At 54.8% G+C, this 12,661-nt stretch overlaps 6 protein-coding genes across 6 annotated transcripts; 2 read left to right on the top strand and 4 right to left on the bottom strand.

Annotated features, from left to right (window-relative positions):
* Nucleotides 1-1,758: 1,758 nt before the first annotated feature.
* On the top strand, nucleotides 1,759-3,529 carry IUM83_12740 (presenilin-like protein; the record flags this gene model as incomplete). Its single annotated transcript, XM_067937384.1, has 7 exons — nucleotides 1,759-1,943; nucleotides 2,008-2,058; nucleotides 2,122-2,272; nucleotides 2,347-2,719; nucleotides 2,792-3,112; nucleotides 3,184-3,302; nucleotides 3,374-3,529. 7 exons carry the CDS (start codon nucleotides 1,759-1,761, stop codon nucleotides 3,527-3,529), a joined length of 1,356 nt encoding a protein of 451 aa, XP_067790393.1.
* Nucleotides 3,530-5,681: 2,152 nt separating this feature from the next.
* IUM83_12739 (uncharacterized protein) lies at nucleotides 5,682-6,146 on the bottom strand (the record flags this gene model as incomplete). The annotated part of the gene is made up of 1 exon (XM_067937383.1): nucleotides 5,682-6,146. One exon carries the CDS (start codon nucleotides 6,144-6,146, stop codon nucleotides 5,682-5,684), a length of 465 nt encoding a protein of 154 aa, XP_067790382.1.
* A 286-nt stretch (nucleotides 6,147-6,432) lies between these two features.
* Nucleotides 6,433-7,315, top strand: IUM83_12738 (Vesicle-associated membrane protein; the record flags this gene model as incomplete). Its single annotated transcript, XM_067937382.1, has 2 exons — nucleotides 6,433-6,888; nucleotides 6,980-7,315. 2 exons carry the CDS (start codon nucleotides 6,433-6,435, stop codon nucleotides 7,313-7,315), a joined length of 792 nt encoding a protein of 263 aa, XP_067790500.1.
* A 140-nt stretch (nucleotides 7,316-7,455) lies between these two features.
* On the bottom strand, nucleotides 7,456-8,406 carry IUM83_12737 (proteasome subunit; the record flags this gene model as incomplete). The annotated part of the gene is made up of 3 exons (XM_067937381.1): nucleotides 7,456-8,069; nucleotides 8,166-8,258; nucleotides 8,361-8,406. The coding sequence occupies 3 exons, from the start codon at nucleotides 8,404-8,406 to the stop codon at nucleotides 7,456-7,458; spliced, it is 753 nt and encodes a 250-aa protein (XP_067790533.1).
* A 139-nt stretch (nucleotides 8,407-8,545) lies between these two features.
* IUM83_12736 (Rossmann-like alpha/beta/alpha sandwich fold) lies at nucleotides 8,546-9,925 on the bottom strand (the record flags this gene model as incomplete). The annotated part of the gene is made up of 1 exon (XM_067937380.1): nucleotides 8,546-9,925. The coding sequence occupies one exon, from the start codon at nucleotides 9,923-9,925 to the stop codon at nucleotides 8,546-8,548; it is 1,380 nt and encodes a 459-aa protein (XP_067790499.1).
* A 535-nt stretch (nucleotides 9,926-10,460) lies between these two features.
* Nucleotides 10,461-12,210, bottom strand: IUM83_12735 (putative vacuolar-sorting receptor; the record flags this gene model as incomplete). Its single annotated transcript, XM_067937379.1, has 2 exons — nucleotides 10,461-12,002; nucleotides 12,112-12,210. 2 exons carry the CDS (start codon nucleotides 12,208-12,210, stop codon nucleotides 10,461-10,463), a joined length of 1,641 nt encoding a protein of 546 aa, XP_067790515.1.
* Nucleotides 12,211-12,661: the final 451 nt, after the last annotated feature.

Genomic DNA, 12,661 nt, shown 5'->3' with positions numbered 1-12,661 from the left:
CTTGGGGAACAAAACTCACTTCTACTGTCGCCATGCTATTGTTAACATTCTTTCCGACCACAGAAGGAAGCATCACAAGCGCGTCATCTCCGCGACACCCCTCATTTAAATTTGATTGAATGCTATTGTGCTGCGCTGTCAGTCCAAACAATTTCGAGTTGCTGTCTTCGAAGTTGATGAGTGCATTGACTGCGCTTTTGCTTATTGGCTGTACTTGAATCCGAACTTTAGTACCCACACCGACGAGCAACCATGGCATACCTTTTCCAATTCCTTGACGGGAGTCTTCATGCGCACTTACTTCGTTGACAACCCAAGCCGGGTAAGTTTCTCCGGGGCTTCTGTTAATAGTACGAAGACTCGCCAAAACTCCCCACCCCATACAGAGATCTGCAAACATGCTTTGGTCGCCATCAGAAGAGAATAACTCCAGAGGCAGTAGTGTACAAAAATTTACTGCACCAACACCCCACATAAGGGCTCGTTCGATAGTAGAACATCTATCGTTTACAGAACGCAGTATGAGGAAAGCGGACGAGTCCCCTCCACACCGAACTTGCACACACGGGCTAGAGGGAAATGTAAAGTGCGGTACTGCAACAAGTACTGGCTGAAAATATTCGCAGAACTTGCTTTTCGCGCCGCAAGCGCCAAGCGTATTGTTTCCCCATGCATAGACTTCGTTGCTTTCAGACACGACAATAGTGTGATTCCAGCCGCAGGATATAGCAACAATACAGCAATCATGACGAAAGAAATCTACTTGAGTGGGGTGTTCCATATCCACGTTAGAGGTAACTTCAGGTCCGAGTCCGAGCTGTCCTGAGTGACCGTAGCCCCACGCGAATACACGGCCATTTTCTGATAAGAACACAACGTGCTCAACACCCACGCTTACATCGATCAAGGTAATATCTTCATCAAACAGGGGAAATCTCACAGGAACACCTTGCCGTACAAAGAGCGAACCTTTACTACCTGACGGCAGTAGCCCCCAATGCCAAAGCGTAGAGGTACCATAACTCAGCAAGTACGTCGAAAATACCCCACAGCGTAATATGAGGGGGTGCATTGGATCTGGGTTGTGCAGCAGCACCCGAAGCTCCTCGGGCAGTACTATTGGTGTCATAGTTGAAGCATTTTGACACTCTCCGAGACCAAGCTGACCATATTCACCAAGTCCCCACGCAAAAAGCCCAAGTTGAACTCCGTCAGCGCCACCAACCTCTCCAAGTACCACACAGTGGGTAGCTCCACAAGCAACCTGCTTCAAGCAAATTTTCTCCGTCATTTGAAGCTCAATCGGACAGCAGGTCGAGTCACAAGCGTGTCCATCGTAAACCTCACGTTCGCGCACAGACAGCCGCTTCAAGTCCAACCCAATTGCGTGGGCGCGACTGCGTCGTTTGCCCCGCCGCAGTCGAAGCTTCTCATACGAAAGCTTTCGTGGCATCATCCCGCAGTGCAGCAATTGCCCCGACGTCGTCAAATAGACCGCGAAATCCCGTCCGACTGCCATATCTACGATCTCAACCCCGTCATCGATCATCCAATTGGTAGCTGCCGCCCATTTCCAGGCCAGGTGGTTCTTCCTGGCCACGAGCTCACATCGGAGCGCCATGCTGGTCGGTTTTTTGGCACTTTGCGCGTCGTTTCGCACTTCAACCCCACGTTACGTAATATATTTTTCATGTATTCCGTTCACCAGTTCGCGATGATCTTTTCTGAGCCTATTTGCAGACTTTCTCCGCCGCGCCAATGTCAGGCGTCGAGTCTCTAGGCGATGGCGATGTGCGCGAGCGTCTGCTGCCGGACCGGACGCGCCTCACGTCGCAGAACGAGGACGAGGAGCGCGACGCCTTCACGCACGAGGAGTTGCTGCACTCCATCGGCTCGTTCTCCGCTGTGGTGTGGCCTGTGGCCGTGACCATGCTGCTCGCCAGGTACATTGAGCTCCTCGGTCTCTGTACACTCGACAGTGAATCGCTGACGTTAACGCTGTTGCAGCTTCGTGTCGCTCAATGTGGTGGACCCAGCGTCGGCCAAGGCGCTCGCCGAGTACGTTGCAATGCTCCAGGTATGCGGGGGTTCCTGGAATGTTGATTGAGTGTGGCTTTGCAGAGCTTATCTGGTGTACGGGCCGGACAAGGACAAGGGGGCGTCAACGAGCACGAAGGCGGAGGACGCCCTGGTGAACGCCCTGGCCATCGTGTCGTTTTTCCTCGTGGCGACGTTCGTGATTGTCTGCTGCTACAAGTTCAACTTCAACAGGGTGCGGGTTGCAAAAAGATACTTTTTCATGTTAGACGTTGTATGATGATTGACTCGGGTGGTGTATTGTCGCAGATGCTGATCGGGTACATGATGTTCTCGTCGGCGATGCTGCTGGGTATGCTGGGCGGCAACATGCTGGTCATCGTCATCGCCAAGATGGAGATTCCGGTTGACGTGTTCACGCTGCTCTTTGCGATGTACAATTTCTCGGTGGTTGGCGTGTTGGCAATCTTCTACCAGAAAGGCATGCCTATGTGGCTGACACAGACTTACTTGGTGGCCACGTCGGTTATCATGGCTTGGCAACTTGGACAATTCCCAGAGTGGAGCACGTGGGCACTCGTCATTGTGCTGGCATTTTATGACTTGTGCGCGGTGTTGACACCGTGTGGACCGTTGAAGTGGCTCGTCAACCTCGTACAGCAAGAGGGACGTCCGCTGCCTGGTATGTGTTCCGATAATTCATTCGATGCCGTTGTTTTGGTTTCTGATTGTATGTGGTATGCTTTATTGACAGGCCTTCTTTATGAAGCGGAAATTCGCCGGGATCACTCGGGCAATACCGCTCCTCCTGTGCACGAGAATGTATATTATCAGTGCGAGACAGAGATCCCACTCCGGCTCGGATCACCACATGAAGTACCAGAAGCGCCTGAGCCTACCGTTCAAACTACTCTTACACCCCGTCAGGCACAACTACGCGCTCGGTTGATCGAGTTCTATACAAAGCACAATCCGGCAGCTATATCACGGGTGGACAAGATTTTGGAGCGGTATCACGGACGAGAGGCTGAATTGTGGCATGACTTGTACCAAAAGTATGTCACAGATGAAGGGGGTAAGGTTACATGGCGTTTGAGCGGTTTGAATGTTGGTTGATTGTCTAACTGCAGGTGATGTGCCTTACAGACGTCGATGAAACGATCAAGCTGGGCTTGGGAGACTTCGTCTTCTACAGCGTTTTAGTGTCCCGTGCTGCCAAATATGACTTCTCCGCGATGATGGGATGTTTGGTGTCTGTCCTCATGGTACGTACAACCTGCTCCCTCTCAGCTGACTGAGGTGATCACTGTGCTCACGGTATTGGTTGTTATGCTAGGGTTTGGGAGGCACGCTATTTCTTCTCGGGATCTACCAGAAAGCACTTCCCGCGTTGCCGATTTCTATTTTACTGGCCGTCATGATGTACTTCTGGCTTCGGGTTGTGTTCGTGGAGTTTGCGAGTAGTGCACTAAGTCTTGGCGTTCCTCTATAAACCCCGATAGATGCGAACTCCAACGTTTTCATTAACGAAAACATCATAGAAAACTGCCTTCCTGAATACAATCTTGGAGGAAGGAGGTCAAAAACGTAAAACCTAAGAAGTGAAGAGCCTCGAGCTCCATTTTCCATGGTAGCGAGTCTCCCAGCCACATTTGAACTTCACCCCTGTAATGCTTGTTCGCCTGCATCACCACGTTCGTGTGACGACGAGTACACAAGTTGCCTTCATGATGGATCGTACCTGCACGAAGTTTGCTTGCAACAAGGACTTTGCCACTGCAATGTCCTTCCGAGTTAGCGCTTTAAAGGATGATTGTGGCAGACCCAAGCCCACGACTTGAGATGGGCGAACGCCAACCCATTTGATGTCGACGGCTAAGCGCAAGCGAAAAAAAAAATGCTCGGCAAAATCAGTTGAATGCGGGAGTTCAGGCAGAGGTCTATCTTACCATATTCAAGCGACTCTAATGGCATCCGAGCTGATCCCAGCTTGTACGTGAGCTGCCAAAGCATGCATGAGTGTTTTTGTATGTTTCCTTCAATGTTTTGGTCCTTCTCACCACGATGGAGAGACCAAATGGGTTACAGTCGCAGAGACCGAGAACTGGAATTTCAAGGCAATGGCTCAATAGGCTCACAAACACCCTGGGGATACAAAAGTTTTTAGCACCATTAGTCATGCGTATCCTAATCAATGAAAGCATACTCGTCAGCACACTTACCGCGTGGCCAGATCTGGAAACCCTCGTCCAGTGATCAGGATGCTTGGAACGACCTCGTAAAACTTATCTTCTCTAGCGTGGCGGTGAGTAGGTAAGTGGGTACATATGAACTAGCCAACGCTCTCACGAAATACCGTAAACGATTGAATATCCCTGCAAATAAATACGTGAGTACCACCCGCAACAACTTTAATTCCTGAAATGGTGCTTAAACGCACCATCCTTTTCGACCACGAGGATAAACTTGGCATTGCTTCGTCTGAAAATCCAACGATAATATCGTGGTGATGTTGGTTAGAAAGAGAAGTGCATATTTATGAAAACGTTCGTACATATCACATGGCTTCAGTTGCAAAAGCTCTTGTGTAATAGAGACCTCTTCTCCACTCCCAAAATGTCTCCAGCTGCCATCTCGCTTCAACAGAGTTAGTTCCTATCTCTGCACGGGGGTGCTGCCGCGTACCAAAATGCTAATGTCTCCCGTGAAGCAGCCTTTGGTTGCGCCGACAATGTTCATGCATCCTCTAGGAACTCCCAATATACTTCCCGCGTCTGCCAAAACAGTGAGATAGCCATCGGAAGGCATGCAATATGCAAAATCATCTACCCAGGATGGCTTCGTCCGCTTCACTTTGGCCTTTGAAGAACGGATGCAGATAATACACATCTCTCTGTAGCGCATCCAACCAATTGACATGTTATCCATGGAATTGAGCAATTCGCCTGAAAAGAAAGGGGACCTGAGTTGCTGTCTTGTTTTCTGTGAGGAGAGCATGTGCTGTCTGCAAGATGAGCCAAATCCCGGTGTATCGCCTTCCTCCCTGTCGGTTCTAATGAACGAATAACTTAAGGAAAGTCCAAACCACCAGCTCTCGCTCTAGCTGTTACCAGTTTCACCAAACGTTTGTCATTGCCGTGGACTTGGCGTTGCTTCTCGTGGTCGTAGATCATCGCGGACGAGTCGCGCTTCAACTTGACACCGACTCAGTACAGCATCACGGTAAAAGATGGCCGCGTCACCACTTACAGCCTCTAACTCCAGCACTTTCCCGGTCTGTGGCTCAATATCGTCAGAAAACCTTCATACGAGCTCACAAGCGTCGTCCATACCGAAAGACACTCCAAGAAATCTGCTGCAAGCGCCTCAATTCGCCGCAGAACCTGCCCAGACCAAAGCGCATCTCGATAACACGGACGCTCGAAGAGCTCACATCAGTGTCTGTGTGCGCTCACCTCATCTCGCGACAAGGCGATCCACCCGGCAGTAGCTGCTCCTGGTCTGCGATCTGTTGCCATGGCGGCAAATTGAAGAATGACAATCACTCTTCCACTTCAACTTCAACCTCTCTATAAGGGATTCCGCACTCGCGGACTTTAAGAAATTTGGAAAACGGGAGGCAAAATTTGACTGGTGCCTAGCATTTAGATCAAGCGGATGCCCGAAAAGGAGTCGCCGTCCTGCTGCGGGGTCGTGCTCTTGGCGCGCAGGAAGCACGTGCGCCCGCGCCAGAACGTGAAGGACTGGCACGCGGGGTGCTCGCAGCACAGTTGCTCGCACTCGTCCACGCTGGCCACTTGCTGGTTCATGATGTCGTTGGCGACGCCGCCGTTGTCCATCCAACTGCTGGAGAAGTGCTGGAAGAAGCACCTCTTCCGCTGCCACTTGGCCACGCCGTCCTCGGTCTTGGTCGCGGCACTTCGGCGAGACACCTCGTTGCCTTCCTGCTGCAGGTCCAGATGAGAGATGGGCGTCATGTACGACGCGAAGAAGGCCATGGAGCCCGTGTGCGCGCAGAATGGGCCGGTAAGAGAGCTGCAGTCGGCGTCGTCGGTCGCACCGTTCGCGGTTGCGACGCTCTGCGCAGCCTGCTGCGGTGTTGCAGACATCTTTGCGGTTTTACTGGTAGGTTGGTGCGCAGATGCGCATGGCAGGCACAGGAGGATCGCTAGTGCTGCGAAGGCGAACAACCGCGGCGCCACGTCGAGACGGGGTGTTCGCATGGTGGTCAAATGACCAAATGACTCTGTAGTGTTGTCATGGCGGCAGTGGATTGGTCGAATATGAAATGGGTACACTTTGGATCGGGCCCGAAAGGTCATCAAGGCGACTTCCTGCAGCACATGCGACCACCCGGCGCGCCATAAGCTGGTGCCGGTGCTCAAGTACAACAGCATGTCCATAGTGTACACGCTGGTGGCGCGGCAGCAGAGCGTTCTGTGCGAGCACACGGACCAGAGCGGCAACTTCCCCACGGTCACGCGCGCCGTGCTCAAGCACTTGGCGCAGCACGAGCCCAGCGCGTCGGCCCCGGCATCCAAGAGCGTGTTCCCGTACAACGAGTTCAACTTCTTCTTCTTGTACGACGACGGCATTACGTACATGTGCATGGCGGAGGAGAGGGTGCATGCGAACGTGGCGTTCATGATGCTCGCAGAGGTGCAGACGATGTTCCTGGCCAAGTACAAACAGCAGGCGCAGACTGCTCTGGCGTATGCCATGACGCCCTTCAATTCGACGCTGGACTCGCTCATGAAGAAGTACGACAACTACAAGCTGGAGACGCCCATGTCTCAAGTGCGGCAGAAGATGGAGAGGGTCAAGACTCTGATGATTGAGAACGTCAACCAGGTGCAAATCGTGTGCCGTTGGGGTCACTCGTTTTTGCTGTGAAAGAACTGAGAGCGATAAACATGTACTTACATCGATACTGTGCTGATAGTTGATGGAGCGAGGCGAGAAGATCGAACTGCTGGTTACACGGACCACCAAATTGCAGCAAGACGCCATGAAGTACGAGAAGTCAGCCAAGAAGCTCAAAAACGCGTATTGGTGGATGAACGTGAAATACTGGATCTACGGCACGCTTGCCTTGGCGGTACTTGCACTGGTCGTGACATTTATGGTTTGTGGGACGGACCTATCCAGCTGCACTGCACGCATCGGGAATAAGGCAGAGGACGGAATAAATAAAGTTGCAGACACTGCCTCCGGTGCAGCAACTGATGCAGCGAACAAAGCATCAACCGGTGCAGCAGGAGACGGTATATCGATATAGGTGGAACTAATGGAATCCTGTTTTTGGTCTTTTCATTAGTTGGTGAGGCATCCTTGCCAGAGATTTCAGTGAAAAACGTCAAAAGCTACGGCACCGATGCCCAACTTATCACCAGTAAACTGATTTTAAAGCCATGCTGCTTACATGTCGCCCGAGGAGGCCGTGTCCGCAGCCGCCTGCTGCAGCAGATCTTCCGTCTCCTTCTGCGTCAGCTGACGGTGCACGATCTTGCCCTCGGCGTTCCGCGTCACCGTCGTGAACTCGAGCTTCTCTGCGCTGGGGGAGGTCGAATCCATGGTCTTGTTCATGACCTTCACCGAGAAGGCCAGCGCCTCTTCCACCGTCATGCCCTCCTCGTAGTCGCTCTTGAGCATGCTCTTGGCGGCGCGGTTGTTAGCGCCGATGGCGGTGGCCTTCCAGCCGCCGTAGTTTCCACTGGGGTCGCTGTGGTACAGCTGGAAGCCGTGGTGGCGGTCCCAGCCAGCGTACAGGAACGACACACCGAAGGGACGCTGGCCGCCGAACTGCGTGTACGCCTGCTTGTAGTTGCAAATGGTCTGCACCAGCTGCTCGCACGGCTCCTTCTCCTGGTACGCCAGCTCGTAGCGCTGGGCCGACAGACGCGCGTAGTTCACCAGAATGTTGGCGTCCGAGGTGAGACCGGCGACGGCGCAGATCAGGTGGTCGTCCAGCTTGATGGTCTTCTCGCTGGTCTTGCTGGGCGTCAGCAGCTTCGACACCGTCTTCTTCTCCGCTAATCACAGAATAAAAACAAAATAAAGATCGCGCACTTGGTGAGCGCCACGTCCAGGGATTCCACCGCACAGCAGCGCGCATCCATCGCACTGACCTGCAATCACGATGCCGTCCTTCGCGAGGATGCCCACGGCCGAGCCGGCGTTGTTGATGGCCTCCATGGCGTACTCCACCTGGAAGAGGCGGCCTGCTCATCGATAACCCCCGGCAATACAAATTCCACGCGCTCTGTGTTAGTTCCTGCATATATATGCTAGGAGATAGGAGTGATTGCAGGGTCGGTGCGCACCTTCCGGGGAGAAGGTGGTGGTGCGGCCGTCGTATCGTCTCGACATGGGGCTTCTCGGGTGCTGCTCGCTGTGATCTTTGCCGTATCTGACCGAACGAAGGGGGGAGAAGCGATATGATCGTTTCTACTGGCTGAAAATGGACCCCGATCTAATGCGTTTTAGACCAATTAGAAGATTGATTGTATTACTGTGTAGCCATCTGTCGACGCAGCTCCGTTGAAGAGATGTCGTTGCGGAACGCAGACTCGGGCAGCGGCACGAAGAGGTGGCGGAACACGGGCGGCACCGACTTCTCCAGCACTTCCTCGGCGGAGATGAAGCGGTTCTCCACCTTGTTGTCGAACCGGCCAGCCACCACGAACGAGCAGTTGTTGCGGGCGATGTGGTCCAGCGCCAGCACCATCTTGTGCTCATCCATGTCGTAGTATTTCTTGTCCACGATGCGAACCGCAGTGTCCGCACCAATGACGAACGCGCAGCCAGGAAGCAGCTCAGCTTTCTGCCCAAAAAGCGTCGCGTTTGTGACCAGTACGGGCCACGCACCCAGCCCCAAGGTGTTGTCGTGTGCGAACTGCGCCACGCGCTTCGAGATCGTGGACGACTCAATCGCACCCTTGTCAGCGTTGGCCACGGCAAGCTCAAACGCCACCGGAAGTTCCACACCCGTGCGTGACTTGAGCACCTGCTGAGCAACGCGTGCGAGATCGATGTGGCCCTTGTGCAACGGGTTGAATGACCCTGGAAGAATCAATCCACGGAAATCGAAGTCCCGCGTGGCAGTCGTCGTAGTTGCAGCGATAGCATCTTCAACATCATCGCTCGCTCTCTCGGGCAAAAACGCAACGCTCACCAATTGGCTCGACTTGCCGCTGCAGATATCATGCAGCGGGTCGCTGGCACTTGGGTCCTCTTCATCTGACGTAAGCTTCACCAACGCATCGCTTCCAGTTTGTGCAGCCAGCAGTTCGTCATGGAAAGCGCTACAACTCTTCGCATCTACATCAGCAGCCTTGGCCAAGAGATACACGAGCCAGCGGCCCACGATGTGGTCTTCCTCCGTCCTCGTGCGCCCTAGCGTTTTGTCCAATTGAAGATGATACGTTTCGCATTGTGGCCGCAATAGCGTAGATCCGCGAGCCTGACAAACCGACAAGAAGCACTCATGCGGGCCCTTCTTGGGGTAATTGGTCGCCAGTCCCGCAGTGCACGCGATGCCCAATGACGCTCGGAAGCGTCTCAATACGCTGGGCAACGCCGCGGCTTGTGCGTCGTCCTCTTCGGCCTCCTGACGCGTAATCTCATTCGCCTGTTTCCATGCTGCCAGCGCCATGCGCTCCGACGTCTCCGCCGAGCAGAACTTGAGCTTGGACGATGTCGAGGGCGCTGAGCTCAGGAACGACTGCAGACTCGCGCGCGAGTAGGGCACAGCGAAGTGCAGCATGGTGGAGGAGCTGCCCGGCCGGAAGAGACTCTCGGCGACGGAAACGCCGCCGCCGGTCACCGCCGCCACCACCTTCACGTGCGGCTCGCGGGCGTACACGGCCGTCAGCAGGCGGTCGACCATCGCGGAGCTCGACATATCACTGAATACACTTAGAAGTGAAATGATACGCTCGGATCTGTAACTTCTAAATCTAATCTGGTGTTTTTTATGCTGTCTTGAATCAAGACTCTTGATGTGTATAAAACACATTTTGACACAAGTAGCTCAACATGAGACGAGCGCGGCGCATCAAGAGCGTGGCTATAGTATCTGCGGCGACCAGACACTTGGAGCTTTGCAGACGGCATTCACACGCAGGTCGAGCTGCTAGATGGAGTGATCCATCATGCAACTGCTTCTGCGCGATTTACTCGGTACTATCGTCGATCGAGCTCAAGCAACGAGAATAGCACGCACGTAGCTGCAACTGCAAGTGGTTTGCCTGGTGGCCATGCTGTTGAAGTCATCAATGTTTTGACCACAAACCGTGCTCATTCCATCCTACTGCTACCGTTTCTTCTTCTTTGATTTTTTCCTCAGCAGTTGGCTTCTTGCAAGATATAAAACACAGCATGCTCTCCCCACCTTTTCTTCAACCGACTAGGTGATCGAATGTCTACATGCCCTCTTCCTCGTCTTCCTCTAGAAAGCCACGAGAGGGCATGTAGCCACGAGGGCTCTTTGCAGCCGCACGCTCCGCCGGGTGCAGCATCCGAGACCTCTCGTCTTCCATATCGTAGTCGTCGTCCATGGACTGGTCTTCGAGCGGCATGTATTCAGCCAAAATGCTGCGCACCTGGTCGCGCATGTGGCGCTGTGTACGGCGCCAGTAGACAAAGCCTCCGGCAGCCACAATGCCCACGAAGGCAAGCAGCACAGCGACCAGCGTCGTGAAGGAGTAGCCGGCGCCGGACGTGATAGCAGCCGCATTCGCGAGACTCCCCACCTTGACGCAATCCAGCAGACCCACAGACGACTGGCTAGCGCACGAGCACACCTCAGGCGGGTCGTGGACGCCGTAGCCAGCGCACACCATGCCCAAAATGCTGGTCGGGTCCACACGACCGCGGGCGTGCACACCGTCCACATACAGCGCAGGTAGCCGCAGAAGCTGGAGCGCCGTTTGCTCCTTCAGTTCCTCCTCAAGCAGCGGGTTCACTTCGTCCACATTAACACCGTAGGGCTGCATGCACTCTTCCACCGCCTTGACGTCAATGCTCAGCTTCTTCATAACCTTCTCGGCGCAAGATCGCTCACGGAAAATGTTCTCGTCTTTACCGCAAGCTTCACCAGAGGCCTTCACGTACTTCCACCATTTCAGGCCGACACCGGGGTCCGTCTTGCTCTCGAGCTTCCAAATGCACTTACGGCGCAGGTTCTCCAGCACCACATCGGCTCCAGACGCCCCAGTCGAGCGGTCGTGGAAAGGAGACGGATCCAGCAAACAGTAACGGCCGTTGTTCAGGCACATGTTGCCACAAGCCGACGTGCTCGCATCTCCATCGTCGTGGCAGCCCACCTTCGTCCCGTTGTACGACACGAAGTGCGGCGTGAAGAAGGCGCGGTCGCCCAGCGCCGTGACCATCTCCTCCAGGTTGGCCAGCGTCGAGAGCGACTGGTCGTCCCAGGCGCTCTGCCAGAGCGTCCACTCCACGCGGCCGTCGGGAGAGGGGATGCCCCAGTCGAACTTGACCATCACGTTGCTGACCCCCTTGCTCTGCGCGATCTCGCGCTTGATCGCGTCGCCGTCGCTCTTGCGGATCAGCATGCTGGGGATGGAGATGTCGCCGCCAGATTCGTCGTCCGCCATGAAGGGCAGCACCGTCTCGCAGAAGTCGTCGCCCGTCTCGCGCAGGCACTCCACGTCGGTGCACAGACACTTGTTGTCGGCGATGAGCACGGCGCGCGCGCCGGCGTGCTGGGCGCGGCGCACCTTCTCCACGAAGTGGCACTCGCCGCGGTCCAGCATGAGGGCGAAGGGCGGCTCCCAGTCGCCGTTCTTGATCTCTTCGCAGCCAGACTCGTTCGTGTACACCAGCTGCGTCTGCAGCGAGCCCATCGAGTACGCCGGGTAGCCGAACAGCGCGTCCTTGTGCGCGTATCCGTCCTTCTTCATGAGCTTCTCGGGAAGCACCACCTGCAGCTTCGTGTGGTCGCTCTACGCACGAGGAGAGGGGGAAGAAGAAGACGACAGGACAGGAAGGAGGTTAGATACATGGCAGACAACAAGATCTTGGCGCTTGGCGGCGGCGGGAGGCGCCACGCACCTCCGTGGACGGCCACTCGTCCACGTCCATGGCGCGCGCGTGCACGGCGGCGGGCGTGGCGAGCGCCGCGGCGAGCAGCAAGGTTCTCGGCACGTGCATCTTGGTCCGCTGTTCCGCCCTCAGGTCTAAAGTCGAGTGATGGTGGGGGAAAAGCTTCTTCAGGTTGAAAGAGACGTCGCCCCGCCTGCTGGTGCATAGTCTGAAGACGGGCGCAGGAGGGATTACCCGCTTTTCCGTAGAATCCCTGGAAAATCCGATCTGACCCGACCAATCACCGATCGCCAATTGCCTCCAGTTGAAGTCGCGCCTGATTTGCTGCAGTCTCCGAGTTGGCGCACGCCGAGAAGCTCCGGCCGCACCTGCGCCAAGAGAAGGAGGACCTCGCAAGGTGACGAAGACGGAGTGCGTCCGTTGCGGACGTAGCAAGGTGAATTGGCCGAAAAAAGACCGGATGGAGCTGTCTAGCGAGCAATCGGGACAAATATTTCACTGCAATGTGGAGGCAACCAGGTTAGTTAACGAAGGCGACGCCGCTGAGAGGACTAACGCT

Source organism: Phytophthora cinnamomi (assembly GCF_018691715.1).
Source record: "Phytophthora cinnamomi strain GKB4 chromosome Unknown Contig46, whole genome shotgun sequence".
NCBI classification, from domain to species: Eukaryota; Oomycota; class Peronosporomycetes; order Peronosporales; family Peronosporaceae; genus Phytophthora; species Phytophthora cinnamomi.
The sequence above is the reverse complement of the archived record's forward strand: the minus strand, read 5'-3'. Positions and strand labels throughout refer to the sequence as shown.